This window comes from Rhinopithecus roxellana, chromosome 4 (assembly GCF_007565055.1).
Source record: "Rhinopithecus roxellana isolate Shanxi Qingling chromosome 4, ASM756505v1, whole genome shotgun sequence".
Taxonomy (NCBI): domain Eukaryota; kingdom Metazoa; phylum Chordata; class Mammalia; order Primates; family Cercopithecidae; genus Rhinopithecus; species Rhinopithecus roxellana.
Window position 1 is genome coordinate 135791563 of NC_044552.1, and position 25627 is coordinate 135817189.

Sequence of the window (25627 nt, forward strand, 5' to 3'; positions counted from 1 at the left end):
GAAGACTGGCTCCCTGCGTTGTTAGTGTGCCTGTTTGCTGCTGGAGTTTGGATCTTGGGATTCACTTGCTTCTGAAGCTAGTTCTAAGATATCACAAAAACATTATTATGTTTTTTGAGAAGATTATAACTACAAAATAACACGTATTTTTAAATCTTTGGCACTAATTCAAGGGCTTTCCCTTTATTTGTATTTATTTTAGACTTACTAGAATACTGTCAGTGATCTAAACATGCATAAAGCAAAAAGTAAAAGTCTCTTTCCTACATTTCCTTCACTGGCATTGCTCGGGAAAAACAATTTTTGATATTTTGGAATGAAGGTTTCCGGACTGTTTATACATGTTGGCTAGATGTACTTGTTGAAAAGATATGTTGCTTGGTGTGCTCACTGCTGTGATGGTTGTTTTTCACAAAATATAAGATTATATTGTCCTACAATTTGCTCATTTTGCCAGTTAATTTGTCATGGGTTTCTTTACATGTCCTGAGTCTTTTTCATGGCTGCGTATTACTCTACTATGTTGATGCATATTGGTCTATTTAGTCATTGCTCTGCTGAGGAGCACTCAGTAGGGCTCCAAATTTTATCTACTTACAAATCATGTTGAATCAACCTCAAAGGTTGGAAGCTTTTGTCCTTGGTCATCTGTGCTTGATTTCACCACTCTACTCTGTGGCTGTCTGCGTAGGCTATAGGATACATAGGCCACCTGCCCTGGTTGCTTGTTTACTTTCAGGGATTATTCTAAAGGTTGTCATTTGATTTTGGATAGGCCTGATCTCAGACAAAAAGGACCGATTTGGTTGTGTAGGGTTTTAGGGTAACAACATTTTTATAGAAGTTTCTAATTTCTAGTTGCTCAAAATTTAAGATATGCCAGATAGCTTGGATGGATTTTGGCTGTCATCCTTAGATACTTTTATGTTGGCCGAATTCTGAGTTTCAGAGCTATAAGAATGGTCTGATTCAGAGGTTGCAGTGAGCCGACATGGTGCCACTGCAGTCTAGCCTGAACAACAGAGTGAGACTCTATCTCAAAAAAAAAAAAAAAAAGAAAAAGAAAAAAAAGAATGATCTGATTGTCAAATCTTTTTTTTTTTTTTTCATTGTTTATTCTTAAAGTTAGGACATCTTTTAGAAAACACTTTGAAAATACATATGTTGTTTTGTGATTGTGGAATATTTTTGTCTTTTTATATTTTTGTACGTTGAAATTTAATTTGTGACTCTTACAATTGGCATAATCAATCACGGTCATAGAAAGCCAAATACAAATATCCTAAGGTTAACATTTCACTGGAGTGTGAGTGGTGTTCATTAAGGTGTTCATGAAATTTTATGTTCTTCAGTCACTATTTACCTAGTAGATATGGTAACTTATTTTTGTCATGGCTATTGGCCATATCTTGGGGTTTAACATATGCTGGCTGAAACTGCTGCATACTTTGTAAATTCTGAACTATAATTGCCTAGAATGAATGAAATCTTTTATTTCAATACATATTTTTGCTTGAAAGATTTCATTTTATATTTATGAAATAGTAGCAGATTTTATTAAAGGTGATCTTAAATTGTTAGAAATCTAAAGACAAAACTGCCATTTCTCTTTGGTACTATGATAATTTTTCAACATATTTTAAGCAATAACCTGCTGTTGATTTTAATAGTTTTTACCTGCCAGCACAGCTGGCATCCTGCTATGATATCATTGCTATACTTTTTTATTTAATATTGTACAGAGTATATCATGCACAGTGTGGACAACCACATTGAACAACTGTTGAGAATACATACTAATTTAATTGTTTGTGACATTTTACCCTTAAAATAGAGTGTGATAATCAACCAGATTTTAGAGCACATTAACGGAGGGGATTTACTTTTGCAGATATTTCTTACTGCCAAATTTTTCCTTTGCTATAGCTTTCACATACTATTTTTGTGTTTTCCTTTTCCATAAAACAGTATTTCTTAAGGTTATTGTTATTTATAGCAAACATGCCCCAAAATGAATAAAAAAAACTTTCACTCTTTAACATGAAGAAAAATATTGACATTGAAATATGAAATACAGCAATTCAGTTTATAACACAAACATATCTTACAATAATGGGTATGCATTTTTAATTGCATATATAGAATTACAAATCTCATTTTTCTTTTCTACTGGGATTATAAACCATATTGAAAAAATTTTTACAGTACAAAAATCAGATGACCTGTCAAAAGCGAATTGTAACTTATTGGCATACAATTTAATTACTGATTTTTACACTATTTATTGAATGTATATAATTTACTTTTATTACTGAATTAAAACTACCATCATATACATAAAATAGATATTGTTTTTAACATCAAGTTTTCCTTTTCTCTTTCAGTCTGTGATCAAAACTGGGCGACTGCTAATCAGTCACGAGGCTCCTTTGACAGGCGGCTTTGCATCGGAAATCAGCTCTACAGTTCAGGTAAGGTAATTCTTGGAACTGATTTCAATGCTTGTGCAATTGCATATGCCAATTTCAGAAGAAAATAAATTACTTGTCACAGTATATGAAAGCATACACTTTATGGAAATGTGGTGCCTGCTTTCATATACTGTGATAAGTAAATTTTTTTTTTTCATTTTTTATTCCTACCACATTTTCTGTTTGTTAGTTAATGGTCTGATTAATCTTCTAGAACAGATATCTTAAAATAGTAAAAGCTGAAAAATTTTTTTATGGGAAGAAAGTTTGGAATGAGTCTTCTAAACTAACTTTGCTTGTATTTGCTAGGTTAACAGAAAAAGAAAAATCTTTTTAATTTGTATCTATTCCCATTCCCTGTTTATATGACTTGAGGTTGTTATGGGATTGGTTGATTGTGAAATTGATCTTAGATTTTTCACAGCCTTCACGTTCTAAAAATGAATCTCTCAAAAGTCAATAATTTAAAGTTAATAAGTAATTTAAAAAATTATTTATTTTAGTTATTCAAATTATGCTCTGGTATTGGAAATGCTGTAGTAATTGTTTAAAAACTTATCTTTTTTAAAAAAAAAGCTCATTAAGATGCCGCATATCAGGAAAAAATTTTATACACCTCTTTCTGGCAAGTTTTACCTAAAACCTGTATTCAAATTTATATCATAGACATGTATAAGATAATTTAAGGTAGTTTCATTCTTCCTAATTTTTAAATTGAAAATTAAGTGGCCATATTTGTAATGGAAGGTGCATGTATTTTAAATTCAGAATATCTTCGCAGTTTGGAAACACTTTACTTCTCTTTACTGGTGTGAAGGTGTTTTAATTATTAAGATACACGAATAGCAAATTCCTTTAAGAGTATATGGCTTACTACTTTGCTATAGAATTATGATGTGTGGATATTGGTAAGTTTTTAGTTTTAGATGTTTAATCAGTAAACAATGATTTTTGCCAATAAAAATCTTACGTGCTAATTGCAAAATTACAAGTATTTGTAAATTAGATGAACCCAATTTAAACATAAATGTTTTAAAAACTAGATCAAAGTAATCCATAATTATAGTCAAAAACAAAATTATTTTTACAATTTATATATAGTCACTGATAATAAGAAAAGCAAATATTTGAGTTTTGTAGATTTGTTGTTTTCCTAGTTACTATATCAATTAAAATGTAAAACATACTGATTATTATTATATAACATGAGTATCTAGTATTTATTGTGTATTTAGGGCAATCATTTCAAGCCAGAGGCAAAACTGGAAAAAGACACTGGATTTTCTGACTTGCAGTTAATATGTAGTCTACTAAACCATTTGAAAGGATAGTGGCTGTTGCTAATTGAAACTTTGACAGCCTTGTTGTATTTTGTTCACTGCTTATTGATATCTCAAAAGTTTCATTTGCATAAAATTAAAAGGAAAACAAGTAGAACATAGTTGGAATTAGATACTATAACTCCTCTTGTGAAGTTTACTTTCTCTAAGTGTGCTTTTAAAATTTGATCTCTGTAAGTTATTGGTAGACTACAATTTAATACAGCAGTTTTTAGACTGAAATGGAATTAGAAAGATAATCTAATCTAGTGTCTCTTGGTCTTAAATAATATGTGGTCTTATGTTAGTGGAAAAATGTCTCTCAGGCCCCAAGAATACATTAGTGAATCCCAGTTTGAGAAATAGTGTATTAAGCATTAAACATAGTCACTATAACTAACATTAAATATCATAAACATAATATCAAAATAAGATCCTGAAATTATGTGATAATAATCAGTTGCAAAAATTGTCAGTGAGATTATCAGAATATAATCATATTTATATAATAATATGAAAACACCAAAACAAAACATCTTGTAACTCTCTCAGACTCCCAGGAATGTGTTCATAGATCCTCAGGTGTCCATAGTCTATAGACTAAGAAATATTGATCTAAACCAACTATATTCTTTTTACAGATGAGTGTCATCCCTAGTGTTTGTGACTTACCCATTTTATAAAGACAGTGGAATATCTGGGATTAGATAGGAGTCTTGAATAAATGTTAAGTGTGTGCACATGCACTCTTTATTCAAAATCCCCTGCCTTCCATGAGGATTATAATAGAAGTTTTCGACCCCTTATGAAATGTTCTGTTGTTCATGGTAAAATTATTCACCAGCAAACCGCAGAATGACTTAAGACAATAGTGCAATATTTGATGGAGGAATTATATTTAATATTTTGGATAATTTGAGTTTGGATTTATTAATATGAGAAATTTGAAATGTACACAGTGTTTTTGCTTAATTCAGATTTTATTTGCACAAATAGAAAGTATAGAAGATGAATTTTAGTAAAGTTTAATGAGCATGATATCTCTAAATGTTTGCCTCTTAAACGGCTTTTATCTAATGATAAAGAAGATTAGAAAAAAAACTGGACACTTGAAATTTTTTTTCTTTTTCATTAATAATTTTTCCATATAATTTTGAGTAATCTGGGTAATAAAATATACTTTTCAGTAAATCTTTCATGCAGATGTTCAACTATGCAATATGCTGTATTGAGCTTCCTCTCTATGGAAAGCCTTGTTCCATATTATAAGTGAAACCTGTATCAAATTACCAGTGCCTTGGGTTGTTTAAACTGAAATCACCTAAGTTTGAGGTACAATTGCTTTAACCACTTAGCATGATTCATATTTCTCTATTTCTTTTTTGGGATATATTTTGTAAGGTTAAAAAAGATAAAACAGGGTTAAGATACTGAAAGCCAACTTTCTGGGACGGGAGAGAAAATGTACACGGACGACTTTTTCATTGTTGTCTTGGAAAAGATGTTTTAAATCGTGGATGAGAATGATGTATAAATTTGAGTACTTTTGATTAAAATATGAGGTTATTGTTGTTTCAACAAATGCAAGCTTTATGTCAAAGCAAATGAAAAAAAAGTTTGCTCCACAGGTGATTTTTGATAGAGGATATCTGTAGCTTTTTAAAAGCTCATGGTTAATCCTACAAAATTGCTTTTGAAGTATTTTAAGATAATGGATATTAATAGTAAAATTCTTGTTTTCAAATACGTTAAAATCTGAAAACACCTGAAAATATGAACTATGCTGTTGTATTCAAAGTTTAAGTTACTACCTAGATTAAAATAAAAAATATTGAAGAGGATACAGCACTGTGGAGAGTATTCTTTTAAGTTTATAACTGGTATTTTTAGATAGAAAAATTGTATTATGCTATATAAAATTAAATATCAAATAAAGGAACCTTCTTTATAAGAAGTAGTATTGGTGTTACTGTTTAAAGCTTATTTTAGTGTACAGATCAAATATGAAAATAATAAAAATAAGATGGAGTCATCATTTATTTACAAAACTCAAGTTTATGTCAGATGACTCTTTCATTGTGCAAGGAATTCAGTGCCTACATCTTAGGTTTGTTTCATGACTGCTACTTTTTTTTATTTTTATTTTTTTTATTTTTTTTGAGATGGAGTCTCTCTATTTATTTTACCATTTTACAGAAATTTATTGTTAACAGTCTTAATTAGAAATAATGGTAAACTCACAGAAGTGATCAGAAGACTACTTTATATTGATTAGACATATTTTTTAAACTTATTTATTTAAACTTATATATAGAGATAGAAATAAACGATTATAAAAATAAAAACAGTGCATCTAATCTACCAAGTGCTTTGTATTTCTATTGGATTTAATTTGGAAATTAACTGGAAAGCAGAACAAACTGAGGTCTGGTATATTTGGCCCCGCTCTGGGGAAGATTTCTTGGTCAGTCATCTAAAGCTTCACTCTCTCTTCTTATCTAATCTTACATTCCCATCTGTTCTCACTTTAGGGTATGGGAACCTTTTCATTCTTTTCTTTTACTTGACACATACTGTAATTTAAAATGCTTCTTTTAGGGAGTCATGAACTGTGCACCCTAATTTGTGGAAAAGTGCAATGACTATAGAGTTTAACTAATTAATTGTTCTTTTTATTGTGTATTTTAAGCAAAGATTTTATTGTTTCAGAAAATTATATGAATTAATTTTATTTGCTGCTTGTATTCTTCAGCTTTATGTAACCACAGATTTTTTTTTAAGAAAGCCTTTAGTGTACAAAAGTATTAACCTCATCCACTTTAATATTCCCCAAATTATATATTCTAGAATGTAATGTTCAATATAGGTATTATTTATTTAAATATTAAGACCAAATAATTTATGACATTTTGGCTGGTTTAAATAGAGTAAATTTTTTTAAGAATTGCAAATCAGCCTTTATTATTAATTTCCAACACACTTCCATAATGAAAAAACAAATCCTGAGTCTGATAAGAGTTGTATGATAATTTTTTTTAAAACTTATTGTTTTTTTCTCCTGCTTTGAATTCAGTGCTTAAAAAGAGTGCCAAAAATTTTAGGGATGTGGTTGGCTTAAAGATTCGAGTGTTTTTTTTTTTTTTTTTTTTTTTTTTTTTTTAATTCACATGGAAACAATAAGTCTGTATTAAAGAGTCCAATTGGAGAGGATGGTAAGTTTCCATACCATTGTTACATCCTTTCTGTGCAGTCTCTTTTCTTAGCATAAGAACTCAGAAATTGTGGATACCACACATGTATTTTTTAAGACTATTAGATTCTAATACTTTCAAAGGATTTTTATAGGGCCTACTCAAATCATTATGTAAAAGAAAAGTTTCAATAACTTTCAAGTTAAAGGAATTTTTGCTTTTCTCAGTGTTTCATGTTAGAATAGTTTATGGAGAAGGATTTTTTCTTACAAACTTATTACTACTAAATTTCCAAGCACTCTGTTTGAAGATATCAATCTGAAAAGAGGGAGAAAGGTCCTATATGGTCTTGAATTTTTACCATTGTGGAAAACATGTTTAATTAAAATTGCCATGCTGATAAGTTGTCATCAAAGAAAACTATCAGATTCGTCATTTGATGAGTAGTTTACTGCAATTTTATAATCTCAATTAACAAAAAATTTATCAGTGATACAAAACCTTTCCTAATAGCAACAGATAAAACAATCAGAAGTATACTTCTATACTAAAAGATGAAGCCAGAGCATCAGAAAAACAGTTTAATGTGGAGTGTTTGGATATAGGATGGCATTTTAAAACTGCAGTTTCTTCCTGAAGCCTGTTTGGTATTCTGTAAATAGCTTCTGTGACCACAGATAGGAACCAAAGTCTAAATCACTCGGGGAAGATATTGTGGATTGGGCTGCTTCTTCACTGTTTGTAGTTAAATCCATATTATACTCTGTTGGTTCTTCTCCTTGCCCTAACCACACCTGGTCTCCTTCCATGTCATCTTCTCTTTTGCTTGTAAATGTAGCCAAGTTTCCACCATCAACCCTTTCCCCATTCTTTTTTTTGAAATGGAGTCTCTGCCTGTCGCCCAGGCTGGAGTGCAGTGGCGCGATCTCGACTCACTGCAACCTCCGCCTCCCGGATTCAAGCAATTCCCTGCCTCAGCCTCCTGAGTAGTTGGGATTACACGCACCTGTCACCATGTCAAGTTAATTTTTGTATTTTTAGTAGAGATGGGGTTTCACCGTGTTAGCAAGGATGGTCTTGAACTCGTGACCTTGTGATCCACCCACCTTGACCTCCCAAAGTGCCTTTCCCTATTCTTTCCTGGGATGTCTCAACCACTTGCATGGTTACTCGTGAAACCTTCAAATTTGAAACTTTTAAGATTTGACCTACTGTTGAGCTTTAGACCCAAAATTCCAACATTATGCTTATTTTGATAGAGATAAAAAAATTTATGTAATAAAATGATTTATCTGGAAAAATTTGAATGTGGAACAATGAGAAAAGATAGGCATATACACATGGTTATTTGCTAGTTTATGGAAATCAGCTTATATAGAAATGAACTCTATTTTTCTTCAACTTTTTCTGGACCTCTTAAACTGTCTCCTTTCTGGGGGGTTTTTTGTTTGTTTGTTGGTTTGTTTGAGACAGAGTCTTGCTGTGGCTCTGTCACCCAGGCTGGAGTGCAGTAGTGCGATCTCGGCTCACTGCAACCTCTGCCTCCTGGATTCAAGTGATTCTCCTGTCTCAGCCTCCCAAGTAGCTGTGATTACAGGCACCTGCCACCACACCCAGCTAATTTTTTTGTATTTTTAATAGAGACGGGGTTTCACCATGTTGGTCAGGCTGGTCTCGAACTCCTGACCTCAAGTGATCCTCCCACCTCTTCCTACCAAAGTGCTGGGATTACAGGTGTGAGCCACTGGACCCATCCTAAACTGTCTCCTTATCTTTGTCTCCAGCTGCTCACCTCTTGTCTAATTACTATTCATTATTTTCTTAAAACACACATCAAATTTTGTCCATTGTCTGTTTGAAAACATCCAGTGGATCCTCATTGGGTATAGCAAAAAAAATCTTTATGTCTACATTCAAGATCCTGATCTACCCAAACCAGTCTTCCAGTGTTATTTCTCACATCCCTTTTTGACTCCATTACGCTGATCACACTGGCCTACTGGCTATTTCCTGAATGAAAATTATTTCTTATAACCATCCTTTATTAAGTATTCTGGGGATAGCCTTAATATGGGCATTTCTTCCAAAAATTTTTGTCCTTGTTTTAGAGACACTTAGAGCCTATTAGAAGAAGGAGATGATAAACAGGTAATTATAGTACATGTTAGAATGAAATATTCAGAGAACTATAAGATTATAAAATACTTGCTCATTTAACTCAGATGTGGCAGCTAAGTTAACTCGTGAAGGATAAGTATGAACTTGGAAGTGAAGGTAGGTGGGTATTTCGGGCAGAATGAACTATCTGAATAAGGAATCAGGCAAAGGATTTGCTATTGAAGGAATTAAAGTGGTATTGTATGGTTGAAGACTAGCATGTGAGGCTGTAGCGTAAGTTAAAGGTTGACAAGTAGGTAGGAATTAGGTCCTAAATAATCTTAAATATTAAAGAATTTGTTTTTGTGTGGAGGAAATAGATATGACAGAGTAAAGCCAGCTCACATAGCTGTAACTTCCAGTTTTCTCATATAATGTATTTAAATACACCTTGTGGAGTTCTTGGCAAATAGGAAGTAGCAGGAGCTGAAAATATTACTATCATTATTTAAGGCAAAGGAATATAAGTGAAGAATTTTAAGCAGGAGATTAATATAGATTTAAAAGTTAGAAAAACTCTTAGGTAGTTGTGTAGAGGATACACTGGGGAGGGATGAGAGAGGAAGTGATGGAGAATTGTTAAAAAGCTAGTCACAGACTGCAAAACAACGTTTTGGTCAACGATGGACCAAAGATGTTGGTCCCATGAGATCATAGTGGAGCATAATTAGAAACCTGATAATATGGTGCTTGATGTGAACATTGCAGATCAAGTATGGGAAATGATTGATATTCAGTGCTGGTTCTGGGATATTTGGTTTTCCATGTGAAAAAATATGTGCATAAATAAAAATATATATACCATCTAGGTTTGTGAAAGTATAGTTTGTGATGTTTGTACAACCACAAAATTGTTTAATGCATTTCTCAGAATGTATTCCTGTCCTTGTGACTCATTACTGTATGCGATTAAACTAGGTGAGATTTGACCGTCTTCAACACCAAGGACATGGGAGTAGGTTAGAGAAAGGTGAATTTTTCAGGTAGTAGGAGAGAGAATCTCCTTCATTCGAAAGACTTGCTGACTGACAGATGGGAGTGGGGCAGGGACTGAAGTGGATGATGGAGAGGCAGACAGAAGTCCAGAGAAAAGCATAGCTTGGTTTTTAGGTTGGATGATTTTTGAATAGAGGTGCAGTTTCACTGAGATGGGGAATATCATTGGATAACAGGTTTATGCTTGTGTGTGTGTGTAAGATGATGAGTGCATTTAGGATTTGTATCAGAAATGGGGATGAAAATGTGTTTCTGGAGCTCAGGAGAGAATCTAAGGTGTAGGAAATGGGTGAGGATTCATTCTCTTATACTGATGCACTGATGGCTGGAGTTCATGGCTATAGATAGGGCCACATAGGAAGAGATAATCTTAAGAAGGGAAAGTTTCTGAAGCAGAAGCCACCTGGGTTGAAGAAGAAGCCACACCAACATTTAAGAGAAAGAAAGGAAGTTATGAAGCAGAGTAAGAGGGAGTGGCTACAGAAAAGGAAGGGAGTAGGAGAGAGCCATTACAGAAGACAAGTGCGGAAGAGTTTGACAGTAGCATATGTGGCCAAGAATATTAAATGCTTCCAGAATGTAAGTCAGCTGAAGACTAACAGTCCTATCTTGCATGTAGCAACTGGAAGACACTGGTGACTGGTGAAAACAGAAGGGTAGCCAGGAAGCCAGACAGCATTTAGGCTGGTGAGTGAGTAAATAGTGAAGACTTGAAGCAATGAATATAGACTACCATTTCAAGAAACTTGACTTTCAAGGAAAGAAAGGGAATGAAGTAATTAGAGCTAGGTTTGATCTCTTAATGCTATTCACTTGGCATAGAATACCATTCCCTCAGTTTGCAGTCCTCCCTGGCAGCCTCCTTGTCTTCTCCCTCTTCTCCCCAACCTTCTCCCTGTCCTCATTTTCTCCCTTCCCCTCCAAACCATCTAGCAGTCCAGTTTTAAACATCTATCAAACCTGACCTCTTTTTTCAATTTTCCTAATAAACTCTAAATGAACTTAGAAAAAGAAAAGAAAACCACTAAATCTAAAAGGAAAAGGTAGAAAATAGCTTATATTGGGATGGGTAAGACATTTTTAATCAGAAAATTAAAAGGCAGCAGACTCAATCATACTGTCACAGAGAAATATATTTGCATAAAATGGAAATTTTTGTAGGGCAAAAACAAGCATGATTTTAAAAACAATGACAGATGAGAACATGTTGTAACACATGACAGAAAACTAACATGTGTACTCTATTAAGCATTCTTAAATGTCAGTATGGAAATTAATAGGGCTTTTATTTAAAGGGTCAGAAACAGATTAGTTTTATAACTATTTATAGCCAGCAAACATGAAAAAATATGCCACTTATTAGTGATAAAATGCTAATTTTAAAAATGAAATATTGTTTGTTACCTGTAAGAGTGGGACTGCTTAAAAATGAATTATATTTTCTGCTGAGATGATGCAGAAAGTGAATGTATTAATAGAAGTTGATTCACTTTTCCAGGATACCAGATTGAGAATGTATATTAAGACTCTTCAAAGTGTAGATTTCCTTTGACTCAAGAATTCTAGGAATCCTCACTTAGGAATTAAACACAAAAATATGTATTATTCTCAGTGTTGTTCATTTGATAGGAAAATATGGGACACATTATTAATGACAACAACAGGAATATATTTTAATAAGTTGTGATTTATCCACTTGATGAATGTTATGGATTTATCAAAATCATTAAAAGAGTAGTTGATAACATTGTAATATTTGTATGAATAAAATAGTAAATGAAACCTCACCTGTGTGCAAACCTACAGGTACTTGCTCAATGTTATGAAAAGAAAAAAAAAAAACTTTATATATACATACATCTAGGCATAGGGAAAGAAACTTGCACTGTAAGTCTTTTATTGATTTATATTTTCTAATTATTTCTTCATTTTTATGTACATATATATCAATTTTTTAATAATTAAAAGCTTTATTATATGTAGATGTTTCTCTCACATGGCAAGGTTATTCTTTTAAATATTCCTAGTTGTTTTAAATAAAAAAACCCATTTTGCTTATAAAGTTATTTTGCAAAGATTTCATACTATTTTATTTTGACATAATTCCTTAATCATGTGCATTTGAGGTTTTGGGATTTATCATTCATAGTGATGGTGGTTGCTTACTCAGAATTGTGATGTGTGATGATTTTAAAACCAGTACCACCTGACCGCATAAGATTTGGTTTTAGTGTCTGTCTTCTACAGGTATGGCATATTTTGATTCATTGCTTTTATTACAGAAGTGAAGTCAGCATTGTATTGGGGTATTCAGATTATTTAATTTTTCTGTATTAATCAGTTAATGGTACTGAGACTGACATTACTAGCATGTAACTGATACTAACATTGGATTCATTGCTTATTTCCATCCCTCTTTTTGGTATTAAATTTATCGTGAATTGCCATCATTCTTTTTGAAGTCTTTCTGGATTTAAGCCAGTCAGAAAAAAGATCATATTTCATCTCCCTGAGTAATAAGTGCCCCAGTTTCTCTCATGCAGTTCTTAGTATTTCTGTAGTCATAAGTAGTCCCCCTTGAATTCAAAGGTGCATTCATACCAAGCTCCTCTACTCTTTCTCTGTTGTCACCCCAGTAAGCTAAGACATTTATATTTACATATTTACCAACGAAGTTTCATAGACTGAATGGACTATTAATTAGTAAAATAGATTCTCTGAAGGAAAGCATTACTTTATTTAAAAAGTTATGGTGATTTCTATGACTTGGTCCCTTTTAGTTGTTTTTTTAGTACCTTAAAAGTTGTAGTTTGCATTCAGTGCAGTGATCCTTGAAAATATGGTTGTATCCTCAAAGAAAATTATAGTGGATTAAAATATTTTGTTTTCTTATTTGGAATGAAATGATTGTATTTCAGTATGTATATTTTAAAATGTACTTCTTCAAAAGTGCATTTTATCTTATCTTCAAAGTACATTTTATCTTATCTTCAAAATTGTCTAACTACAATAAGGTTTTTTAAAATTTTGTACATGAAAGACAGCAGATACTGTATCCATAACCTGGCTGACTCTCTTGGCCACCTTGCAAAACATTTTAAGCCAAATTGAAGACACATATTAAATTTGCCCAGAAATGTTAGCCATGTTTTGTCAACATTGCATTCACAATCAGTAACAGGATGGGTCTGCCTCCTGGAGACAGAACTAAATTTCTCATTTTGTCATGCCCTCCGTAGGCAGTAATGTTGGTGATGTTGATAGCTCATTTTGGTTTGGTAATTTAGGGTAATTAAACTTACAGATCAAATTAGTTTGTGTTTTGTTATGAGGGCCATTATCTATTTTCATGAATGAGTTCACAGCTCACCAAAATATAGTCGAGTTTAAAATAGACATTAAAATAGAGATTCACTACTGCTAATCCATTTTCTCCTCAATTTGAAGTTAAACACTTGTGAAAATGAAGACAAGTTAAAAGCAGCACTTACTGCAAAAAATTAGCAGTTGAAAATGAAGGTCATAAGCAGAAATCACCTAGTTGATAATTGTTCTAATTTTTCAAATCTACCAATATTAATGTGAGTCTTCAAGATACCTGAAAATTTGCATTTGATTGGAAAATCTTGAATGTTTGATCATTTTCTTTCAGGTTAACTTAAAGAAGTGACTTTATTTTTACTTCTTGATTCATTTGAAGAGACATACTTTTTTGTTTTAACCCTTTAGAGGATCAGATAATGACATTTGCTGTTTAAGACAGTTTATATTTCAGATGGCACAGAGTCTATTTTTCTTTATCAAAATTATTAGCTGAAAAATATATAATTCATGACTATTCTTTAAAGGAGATCTAAATATTTATGTTTTTAAAAATGCCTTAAGGTGACTAATATTTCTAAACCTACATTTGTATCATCCATATTTGTAATTGTGCCTGCCATTGCTTAAAATAAGTCCTCTTTATTTCCTATCTTTTGATAGGATTAGTTTGCTCTCTTAATTGTAACACTTTTTCATTTCTTTTCTGGATTGATTTAAATTCTGGGCTTCAAAAAGCAATAGTATAAAATAGTCACCATGCCTGTATTATTGGGTGCTTTCAGAACCACTCAGACAATGTTTTCTCTGAGATAGCCTGTATTTTTAAGTGTTGCATTTTTCTTCTCGTTCTACTAGTCTCTTTTTTTAATAGCAATGCTTAACTCTAATTTATATTAGCAGTTAAAAAATTGAAACTTAGTCTTGCCTTTTCAGCTCATTACTGAAGAATCTCCTACCTCTGCACTCTGACACAAAATTTATGCTTTATTTTTTAACCATGAACTTTTCTGGGCATAGATTTCTACCTAAGTGTGCATGGCTGAACAGCTTGAGTGTATTTTGTGAGTAATATTCCAACATCACACAATTCTAAATTTTATTAAAACCAGCTTTTCTGTGGCAGATCCAATGCACAGTTCAAGTACATTAAAATAATGAAGTACTGCATAAATGTTGATAAAATAGTCTTCTAATATGATGGAATGCCTAATTATGTATTCTGTTATCAATTTACCTAATAAATGAAATGCAGTTTCCATTTTAATAAAACCTATGTACTTTATAAAAATAGGACCTTTACTAACCTACACATATACTGAGTCATGGGAGCCACAGTAGCATGGGTAAATCCTCCTGTTAGTAAGCATGGATACCCTTATATCTGTTCGGAGAACCACGATATCTTTTCTGTTTCCTGCCTGCCCTCTTGCTGCTATCCCTTTCTGACTTTAAAAAACAACAAACAACTTTCCGGACAGTGTCCTCTGTGCCAGTCTTGTGAACATGTGGACCTTTGCAACAAAACTGTAATGTTTTTCCCATCATGGGCAAACGAAGCATTATTTTGGGTAGTTTGTGCTTATGAAAGCTTTCTCCATCCTAGTAGGCTAAAATAGAAGTATCCTGTAATATTAGATGAAAGTAAAGGAATGAGGTTTGATGTAGGCAAGTCTTTTTTTCCTCCCTTGGGGTTGATCAAAGACGACATTCATTAAAAATACTATGAAATTGCTTAATACCATCGAAATGCATTTTTAAAGTGGATCTTCTATCAGTATTAGGGATTAAGTGTCTCTCTCTCTCTTTCTCTCTCTCTCTGTCTCTCTCTCTCTCTGTGTGTGTATGTGTGTGTGTGTAGTAAGGGATGTTGATTCTCCCTACATTAACTTTTCAACCTAAAGAATATATAAATTAACTTTTTTTAATTGATACTTTTTTAAACAGTGTAATTAAATGAGGTGTGATATACAGATTTTCTGCTTATGCTGTTAATTTTCTCCAAGGATATCATAGCTAATCATAGCTTTACTGATGCTACTAGAGGATATTTGGGGGATCAGTACAACACATAATTGAGAAAGATACTCTTCTTCAAATATAAACTAAAGGAAAAAAACAAGTGAGAATTAGAAAAAAAACATTTAAAAACAACTCCTTAGAGTAAACCCAATTTTAATTTTTCTCTTTAGAACAGATGTCTTAGTTTGAAATGCTGGTTATGCTATTTAAAGAGATTTGCTAAGTACTTAAACATTGATTTGTATGACTTTTCTTACTACTTGCCTTGTTACTCAAAATTGGGACAAAATATTTTGTTTATTGATGAAGACACATTTAGTTAATAATGTAAAGCAGCATTATCTTTAACTTCAACTTCACATTATATAAATTAAAAGATTCCTTTAGAACCAGAGGCTTGACCCACTGACTACCAGCTAATTAATTATTTTCCTAGGGACAAACTCTTAGCCTTAAGTTAATGTCTTCTGAGAGGATAGAATTCACTATTATACACATATGGATGATTCCTTTGAGTTAGTGGGGAGGATAGGTGGACTTCTCAGGTACTGGTTCGTTGAAAGTTTTTTGCCTTTCAACTATGAAACCAGCAGTATAGCATTTTTAAATTGATAAGTATTTCATAGATAGAGTCTGAAGCCCTTGGTTATTAGTGAAGGTTTTCATTAGCAAAAGTTTATTTTTTGGTGTCACAGAAGTAGAGTATGATTACCTATATTTACCTTTTTATGATATATACAAGGCAAGTGTTTAACTCTGATTTTATTACATTTGCATTGGTGTTCATCAGCCTTTGGTCATCTGTCTATCAAGTAGAGCTGGCATCTGTATTACGATACATTTCTTTCAAGAAGAAATGTTCAGAAATATACAGTAAGTAACCATAGTTTCAGCTTCCATGTCAGGCCAAAGAGAGGTGAACTGATGGGGAGTGGGTATATTAGACCCACTTCTTATTGATCCATCTATTAAAAACATTGTTCTCTTTTCCACCAAGCTCCTAAATTCTTATTTACTTGCCTAAATAGGAAGCTTGCACAGAGTCAGAGAGATCCCAAGCTGGTAATGGAATAATGATGACCATATACTTTGTCTTCTGTAGTGGGTCAGCAGACATAAAGTGAGGTTGTTTGATGTAAACCAGAATGTTCACTTACGTGTTTTCATGCTACTTAATGGGAATATGTCAGCCACCATAGTACGCAATTAAAATTTAAGTAAGAGATTAGTGATAATAGAGTTAGGACTGTATAGCAATTTTTGTAAATCAAATTTAGGTCTCTTAAGGTCTGAGAACTTTAAAAAAAGATCAAGAACATAAATGCTATTCCTTGGTTCAGTGATTATTTTTTTAAATGTAATGTTGATATAGGATTTTTGCTCTTTGAGCTCAGCTAGGTCGAGTTTCTTGTATCACAACCAGGAAAAATTAGGGGTGCAGACACCAGAGAGTGAGTGGAATAGAATTTATTAAGCAAAAGGAAAGTTCTCAGCAAAGAGAGGGGTCCTGTAAAAGAGGTTCCTGGTTGTTCCCTTTCAGTTTTGAATGTAAGGACTTTTATATAAAAGTTGATGGGGCTGGGTTCCCTGTTTGTATAAGATGGGAATTCCTGGTGACTCCACCCCATTCTCCCTGGACGCATGTGGGCACTTAGTCTGCTGAGGGCATGTTTAGACAAGCCCTCTGTGCAGGTTCCCTTATCTGCACAAAACATGGGTCAGAGATTTGCCGGGGACGCTTCCCTTACTTTCCGCCTAAAGCAAGCTGATTAACTCCTTTCAATGTCAAAGAAAAATTTGAGGTTTCTTCGCCAGTACCTACTGCTTCTTCTTCACTTCTATAATTTATTCTGTTAGTGACAAACTACTTGAGAATCATTGAATGACTTCAATTTGTTGTGTTGGAAATTAAATAATCGTCAGTAGTTTGATAATATCAATGACTCCTAAATAACTGAAAAGCTTTTTTTTTTTTTCCCCCAAATTGGGTGTTAGTAGTTAGTATTATGCACAAAATGAAGATAAAATATAAGTATATGATTTAATATACCTTTTGCTTTTTAGCTGCTCAAATAGGTGAAAAAAATGATCCTTTCTATTAATAACAGCTTTTCAGTTTTACAAACTTGTTGTTTTCAAATAATTGCAAAAGGGGCAAATTACACTGTTATTTAATAGTGAATTAAGGATCTAGGGAGAATTGTTAAGCATTTCATTTTATTATTTCAGTAAACTTTATTTTCATTAAATCATATTGTTAAAGGCTTGAAATTCTATAAAAATTTGTTTAATGACATATTGACATGTTATTCATCAACCTTGGGGTCTATGTTTTTGAAAAATATGATGAGAAAAGCCCATTTGACAAGATCAGGATCTCATAGAAAATAGGGATTTAGAAGCAAATAAATATGACCTTAAATATACTTAAAATGTATATTTAAAATAAGGACATGACTTCCTAAAGAAACTGGAATAATGAGTGTTTGCCAATTGTGTAGATACCCCTCCCCTGAGTGATCTTCTGTTCATAAAATAATGCCACAATATGTGATTGCCTAAGGCAGAATCTCCCTAGCCTACTGTACTTTGTCTTAAGGTTTTTAAACTAACTTGTAATATAATAAAAGTTAGTCATATATGTATATATCAATATATACCATATATATGTGTGTATTTTTTTTTCTTAAATATATGTGAAAATGCCCAGCCTTTTCACATATTACTCTGAGGCTTAAGGGTTGATTTTCATTGCCTGATCTTTGTTCATGTATGGAATGGCTGAGTAAGTAACACATCGTATTGGGAAGCTTCGGGGCAGGGATAAAGGGGTAGAGAGCATTAATGGTTAAGTGAGTGTCCTTTTATTTAAGGGGACAGAACATATCTATGCATATATAAATATATGTCACATTTTAAAATTCTAGTAAATAAATACAGAGCTGTTTTCTCAAAACATAGATTTGCTAAACCCTCATTGAGGGATTATTGAATGGCCAATTCATGTATTTCTAGAACTTACTCATATATTTCTTTGCTTTTTGTGAGGAAAGAGTAGTTTCTTTAACTGTTCTTATGGTTCTGGTAAGGCATTTTAGACAGTATGTTTGCATATAAAATTTCTTTGCAGAATCTAAAATTTGAGCTAAATATAGCCATTTTTAAATTGATTCCATGAGTACTTTACGGGTTATACATAGTACAATGTTGAACTTCTCCCTTCTTTGAAATAGTGAGACTGCCAAGTATATCAGGAGATGAAGTGATTATCAAACCGCAGTGATTAATAGCAAAAAGATCAAGGGAGACATAAGATTAAGATGGCTGGCTAGATGCAGCCAGGAAGCGCAGCTCCCACTGAGTGAGACCAAATTTTAGAGTAAACCACCATAATCTGGGCAGATCTTTGGAGACAAAATGCTCAGATTGGATGGAGAGGCAATGCTGAAATGAAGGCTGAAGATGGAGGAAGCTAGGAGCCCTGTGCTGGGTATCTGAATACCAGGGCTAGTTCCCAGCCCCGAATAGCTCTTGGGAAAGGGGTGAATGAGGAACTGAGGGAAGGCTCACTCCCACCGCCAAGCTCTGGGATCCTAGATCCTAGTTGCAGAACTCCATGTCTCCCATGGATGTGTGAACTGGCAGGGGCATCTCCCTGGGGAGCAGGCAGAGACAGGCCGTTGGACAGCATGGAGCCTGAGAGTTTTTGTGCACTGGGGAGCTCCAGCAGAGAGCAGCCATAGAGCTGCTCTATGGGGAGGGCTCTTCATCCCTTGCTGGGAGGTGTGGACCCCAGCTGATCTTCCAGCTAGGAGAGAGTGAAACCAGCTTCTCTGTGGGACTAGGGCACATCTATTCTGCAAGCCTTCCTGCCTGCTGGCCCCACCCAGGGTCACGCATAGCCACCCTGTAGTGGGTGCACAGCCCAGCCCCTGCAGGACAGCCTGAGTATGTTACTGTACCTGAGTACGTTCCCAGTGACTTGGAAGCACACTGGATCCTCCCAGTACAGGCTGGAATGCCAACCCAGTCCACAGGATGTCCCAGTGCCCCCAGGGCTGCTTCATGCAGCATTTTGGGAGTCGGGAGCCAAGATCTGTGTCCAGCACTCACGTCAAGTAGGAGGGGACAAGATCTTCCGGTTACTGGGCTGGGGTGGGAGGGGAGGGGGGTATGCCTACCTCCACAGAGTTGATCCAGAGAGAGTGAGGCATATCTTCCTCCTGCAGCCCCTGACCAAGAAGGCCCCAGAGCCTGAAACACCTAACAAAAGAAACACGGGCACAGCACCAGTGATTGGAAGGAGGCTCCCTCAAGTCCCAGGAGCAGACCTGGTGAGGGGCCCATGTCTCTCCCCTGCCCACTGCGGAGCATGCCTGGGAACATGAGGAAGAACAAAAGAGCCTCATGGTGGGGTATTAACTTACGTAATTAATGGCCATTAGTCTTAAGCACCATCTAATGGATTGCATCCGAGACTACAGCACCAAAAATCTGTCCCACTACTATATGCTCCTTTGAAATCCAGCACAAGAATTTGTTACCAGAAAGTGGTCCTAATTCAGACCCCAAGAGAGGGTTTTTGGATCTCTTACAAGAAAGAATTCAAGATAAGTCCATAAATTGAAAGAGCAAGTTTATTAAGAAAGTAAAGGAATAAAAGAATGGCTACTCCATAGACAGAGCAACCCCGAAGGCTGCTGGTTGTCCATTTTTATAGTTATTTATTGATTATGTGCTAAACAAGGGGTGGATTATTTGTGCCTCCCCTTTTTAGACCACATAGAGGTAACTTGTTGACATTGCATGGCACTTGTAAACTGTCATGGTGCAAATGAGCGTGTAGCAGTCAGGATGACCCAAGGTCACTCTCATTGCCGTCTTGGTTTTGGTGGGTCTTAGCCAGCTTCTTTACTGCAGCCTGTATAATCAGCAAGATCTTTATAACCTGTGCCTTGTGCCGACCTCCTATCTCATCCTGTGAATTATAATGCCTAACCGTCTGGGAATGTAGTCCAGTAGGTCTCAGCCCTTATTCAACATGGAGTTGCTCTGGTTCAAACGCCTTTGACATTTCCCCCCTCCCTTAAAAGAACCGTTAATCTTAAGGGTTACAGAGGGATGAAGATCGATCTTCTGTATCTTCTTGATGCTGAATAGAAGCGATGACATTCCTCCCTAATTGTTAGGTGTCTTGCATTCAGGGTAGAGAGGAGCTCAGTTAGAAATCATCGGTATGTCAAAGGCCATTTATAATTCTTGAGTTCTGACAGAATGCGATATCTGGAATATTAATAAGTATTTAAGAAAACATCCAGTAAGCTTATTCTGCATTCCTACACAAAGAGTACAACAGCAACATATTCCACAACGGTAAAGCAAGATCAGCAAAATTATCCCAAGTAAACTAAATAAGAAGGTTTTCCATGAACTTGTCAACTGATGGAACCAAGCTGATATGGGGTTACTAGCTGATTCCACTATGCGTCCAGAATTAGAATATTGATCTAGATTTCTACATTATCCATCCCTTTTGTTTTTTTCTGAGTAGCAGCCAGAGATCACTGGTTGGCTCACAGGAGTAAGCAGGGTTAGTCTAAATTGTAGGAAAAACCTCAAAAACAACTGATGAGACTAGAATTCAATAACAGGTGTACCACAGTTCTTGAAACAATTTTTGTCCTCTCTCTGGTTTTCCATTTTTACTTAAGACATAATGGTAAGACCAATTTGTTTTATTATACTTGACCTATTTGTATAAAGTGCAGCAAGAATAATTATTTTTCACATAAGCTGTTTTTAAATTGGCTTCGATGGAACTCTGTTCCATGAAAGGAATCTTAGATAAGACTTCTTAAAAGCTGAGCCCTGCCATGCGTTTGTACCCTCAAGGACCTAGGAGTTGGGTAAATTCTTCTCCTTTTGAGGTCCCAAGATAACTTGGGGCTCCTGGACCTGTCACAAAGTGACATTTTGTTACTTACCACAGGTCAGGAACCCTGTACAGGAACTGTGTAGACAAGGTATGAGGCCAGTTTTCCCAAGGGTCTTTTATTGGCTCTGTGAATTAAATGATTCCTCAAAGGAAAACACACCATTTCAGTTAAAGCCTTGGTGTATTAGTCTGTTCTCACACTGCTGATAAAGACATACCTGATATTGGGTAATTTATAAAGGAAAGAGGTTTAATTGACTCACAGTTCCACATGGCTGGAGAGACCTCACAATCATGTTGGAAGAGCAGGGGAGGTCTTACAAGGCAGCAAGCAAAAGAGAACGTGTGCGGGGGAACTCCTCTTTATAAAACCATCAGATCTCATGAGACTTACTCACTATCACGTGAACAGCCTGTGGAAGACCCACCCCCATGATTCAATTACCTCCCACCAGCTGCCTCCCATGACATGTGAGAATTATGGAACCTACAATTCAAGATAAGATTTGAGTGGGGGCAGAGCCAAACCATATTATTCCACCCCAGCCCCTCCCAAATATCATGTCCTCACATTTCAAAACCAATCATCCCTTCCCAGCAGTCCCGCAAAGTCTTAACTCATTTCAGTATTAACTCAAAAGTCCACAGTCCAAAGTCTTATCCAAGACAAGGCAAGCCCCTTCCACCTGCGAGCCTGTAAAATCAAAAGAAAATTACTTACTTCCTAGATACAATGGAGCTACTGGCATTGAGTAAATACACTCGTTCCAAATAGAAGAAATTGGCCCAAACAAAAGGGCTACAATGCCCATGCAAGTCTGAAATGTAGCAAGGCAATCAAATCTTAAAGCTCCAAAATGATCTCCTTTGACTCCATGTCTTACATCCAGGTCACATTGATGCAAGAGGTGGGTTCCCATAGTCTTGGGCAGAGCTGCCCCTGTGGCTTTGCAGGTTATAGCCCCACTCCTGGCTACTTTCTCGGGCTTGCATTGTCTGTGGCTTTTCCAGGTGCACAGTGCAAGCTGTCAGTGTATCTACCATTTTGGGGTCTGGAGGATGGTGGCCCTCTTCTCAAGCTCTACTAGGCAGCACCCCAGTGGGGACTCTGTATGGGGACTCCCATGTTAAATTTTCCTTCTACACTGACCTAGCATAGGTTCTCCAGGAGGGCTCTACCTCTGCAGCACACCTCTGCCTGGCATCCAGGTATTTGCACACATCCTCCAAAACGTAAGCCTAGGTTCCCAAACTGCAATTTTTGACGTTTGTGCACCTGCAGGCTTAACACCATGTGGAAGCTACCAAAGCTTGAGGCTTGCACCCTCTAAAGCCACAGTCCAAGCTGTGCCTTGGCCCCTTTTAGCCATAGCTGGAGTGGCTAGAATACAGGGCATCAGGTCCCTACACTGCACACAGCAGAGGTGCTCTGGGCCTGGCCCAGGAAACCATTTTTTGCTTCTAGGCCTCTAGGCCTGTGATGGAAGGGGCCACCATGAAGGTCTCTGACATGCCCTAGAGACATTTTCCCCATTTTCTTGGTGATTAACTTTGGGCTCCTCATTACTTATTCAAATTTCTGCAGCTGGCTTGAATTTCTCCACAGGAAATGGGTTTTTCTTTTCTGTTGCATTGTCAGTCTGCAAATTTTCCAAACTTTTATTCTCTGTTTCCCTTTTAAAACTGAATGCTTTTGACAGCACCCGAGTCACCTCTTGAATGCTTTGCTGCTTAGAAATTTCTTCCACCAGATACCCTAAATCATTTCCCTCATGTTCAAAATTCCACAAATCTCTAGGGCAGAGGCAAAATGCTGCCAGTCTCTTTGCATAGCAAGAATAACCTATACTCCATTTCCCAACAAGTTCCTTATCTCCATCTGAAACCACCTCAGCCAGGACCTTATTGTCCATATCACTATCTGCATTTTGGTCGAAGCCATTCAACAAGTCTCTAGGAAGTTTCAAACTTTCCCACATTTTCCTGTCTTCTTCTGAGCCCTCCAGACTGTTCCAACCTTTGCCTATCACCCAATTCCAAAGTCAGTTCCACATTTTCACATAGCACCTCACTCTTCTGGTGTTGCGGGAAGTCAGGGACCCTAAATGGAGGGACCAGCTGGAGCTGTGGCAGAGAAACATAAACTATGAAGATTTCATGGGCATTTATCAGTTCCCAAAGAATACTTTTATAATTTCTTATGCCTGTCTTTACTTTAATCTCTTAATCCTGTTATGTTCGTATGCTGAGGATATATGTCACCTCAGGACCACTGTCATAATTGTGTTAACTATACAGATTGATTGTAAAACTTGTGTGTGAACAATATGAAATCAGTGCATCTTGATAAAGAACAGAATAACAGTGATTTTTAGGGAAGAAGGGAAGACTACCTGTGGGACTGGGTAAAAAGAGCCATATTTTTCTTCTTGCAGAGAGCCTATAAGCAGATGTGCAAGTAGGAGAGATACCACTAAATTCTTTTCTTAGCAAGGAATATTAATATTAATACCCTGGGAAAGGAATGTATTCCTGGGGGGAGGTTTATAAACGGCCACTTTGGGAGTGTCTGTCTTATGCAGTTAAGATAAGGACTGAGATACGCCCTAAATTTCTGCAGTACCATCAGGCTTATTAGGGTGGAGGAAAACTCCAGTCTGGTAAATTTGTGGTCAGACCAGTTCTCTGCTCTTGAACCCTGTTTTCTGTTGTTTAAGATGTTTATCAAGACAATATGTGCACCACTGAACATAGAGTCTTATCAGCAGTTCTGCTCTTGCCCTTTGACTTGTGATCATTGTTGTACCCTTATCAGCGGTTCTACTTTTTTTTTGTCCTGTTCCCTCAGAAGCATGTGACTGTTGTTCTGCTTTTTGCTCTTTAAAGCAGGTGATCTTTGTACCTACTCCCTATTTTACACCCTCTCCCCTTTTCAAACCCTTAATAAAAAAACTTGCTTGTTTGAGGCCTAGGTGGGCATCATAGTTCTACTGATGTGTGATGTCACCCCTGGCAGCCCAGCTATAAAATTCCTCTCTTTATACTGTCTCTCTTTATTTCTTAGCCGGCCAACACTTATGGAAAATAGAAAGAACCTACATTGATATATTGGGGGCAGTTTCCCCCAATATACTGGTACTAATTTACTGTATTAGTGTATTCTCATACTGCTGAGAAAGACATACCAGAAACTGGGTAATTTATAAGGATAAAGGATTTATCGGACTTACACTTCCACATGGCTGGGGAGGCCTCATAATCATGGTAGAAGACAAAGGAGGAGCAAAGTCACATTTCGCGTGGCGGCAGAGAAGAAAGAGTGTGTGCAGGGGATTTTCCCTTTATAAAACCATCAGATCTCATGATACTTATTCACTATCACAGAACAGCATGGAAAAGACATGCCCCCATGATTCACTTACCTCCCACTGGGTCTCTCCCATGACATATGGGAATTATGGGAGCTACAATTCAAAATGAGATTTGAGTGGTGACATAGCCAAACCATATTACTTGGTAAAATAACCAGTTTTTCCAATTGTGTGCTGTTACCAAAAAGAAAAAAAAAAGATTCTTATTGCACTGACACTAATAAGTATATTGACATAAGTTAAGAACACTCACAACTAGTTTGCAAATTTTGGAGAAATTAGATAGAAACAAATACGCTGCAAATTTTATTCAGGGAAACTCCTCTTTATAAAACCATCAGATCTCGTGAGACTTATTCACTATCATGTGAACGGCCGAGGGAAGACCCACCCCCATGATTCAGTTACCTCCCACCAGCTCCTCCCATGACATGTGGGAATTATGGAACTGACAGTTCAGATGAGATTTGAGTGGGGGCAAAGCCAAACCAGTAAACTAAAATAGAGGAGTATACTTTACTCAATTTTTTTTATATATAACTTTTTATATATATAAAAAATATAATGTTTTTATATAACTTTACATTCTAGGGTACATGTGCACAACGTGCAGGTTTGTTACATATGTATACATGTGCCATGTTGGTGTGCTGCACTACATTAACTCGTCATTTACATTATGTATATCTCCTAATGCTATCCCTCCCCCTCCCCCCACCCCACAACAGGTCACAGTGTGTGATGTTCCCCTTCCTGAGTCCAAGTATTCTCATTGTTCATAGTTTACAGTCCCACCAACAGTGGAAAAGTGTTCCTATTTCTCCACATGCTCTCCAGCACCTGT

At 35.7% G+C, this 25627-nt stretch overlaps 1 protein-coding gene across 4 annotated transcripts in view; it reads left to right on the forward strand.

Annotated features, from left to right (window-relative positions):
* The window catches only part of BCKDHB (branched chain keto acid dehydrogenase E1 subunit beta), a 289273-nt gene that overhangs the window by 168594 nt on the left and 95052 nt on the right, over nucleotides 1–25627 (forward strand). For all 4 annotated transcript variants that reach the window (XM_010388536.2, XM_010388534.2, XM_010388535.2 and 1 more), the window contains one exon: nucleotides 2385–2471. In XM_010388536.2, coding sequence (XP_010386838.1) covers nucleotides 2385–2471 — 87 coding nt within the window. The remainder of the gene's footprint in view (nucleotides 1–2384; nucleotides 2472–25627) is intronic.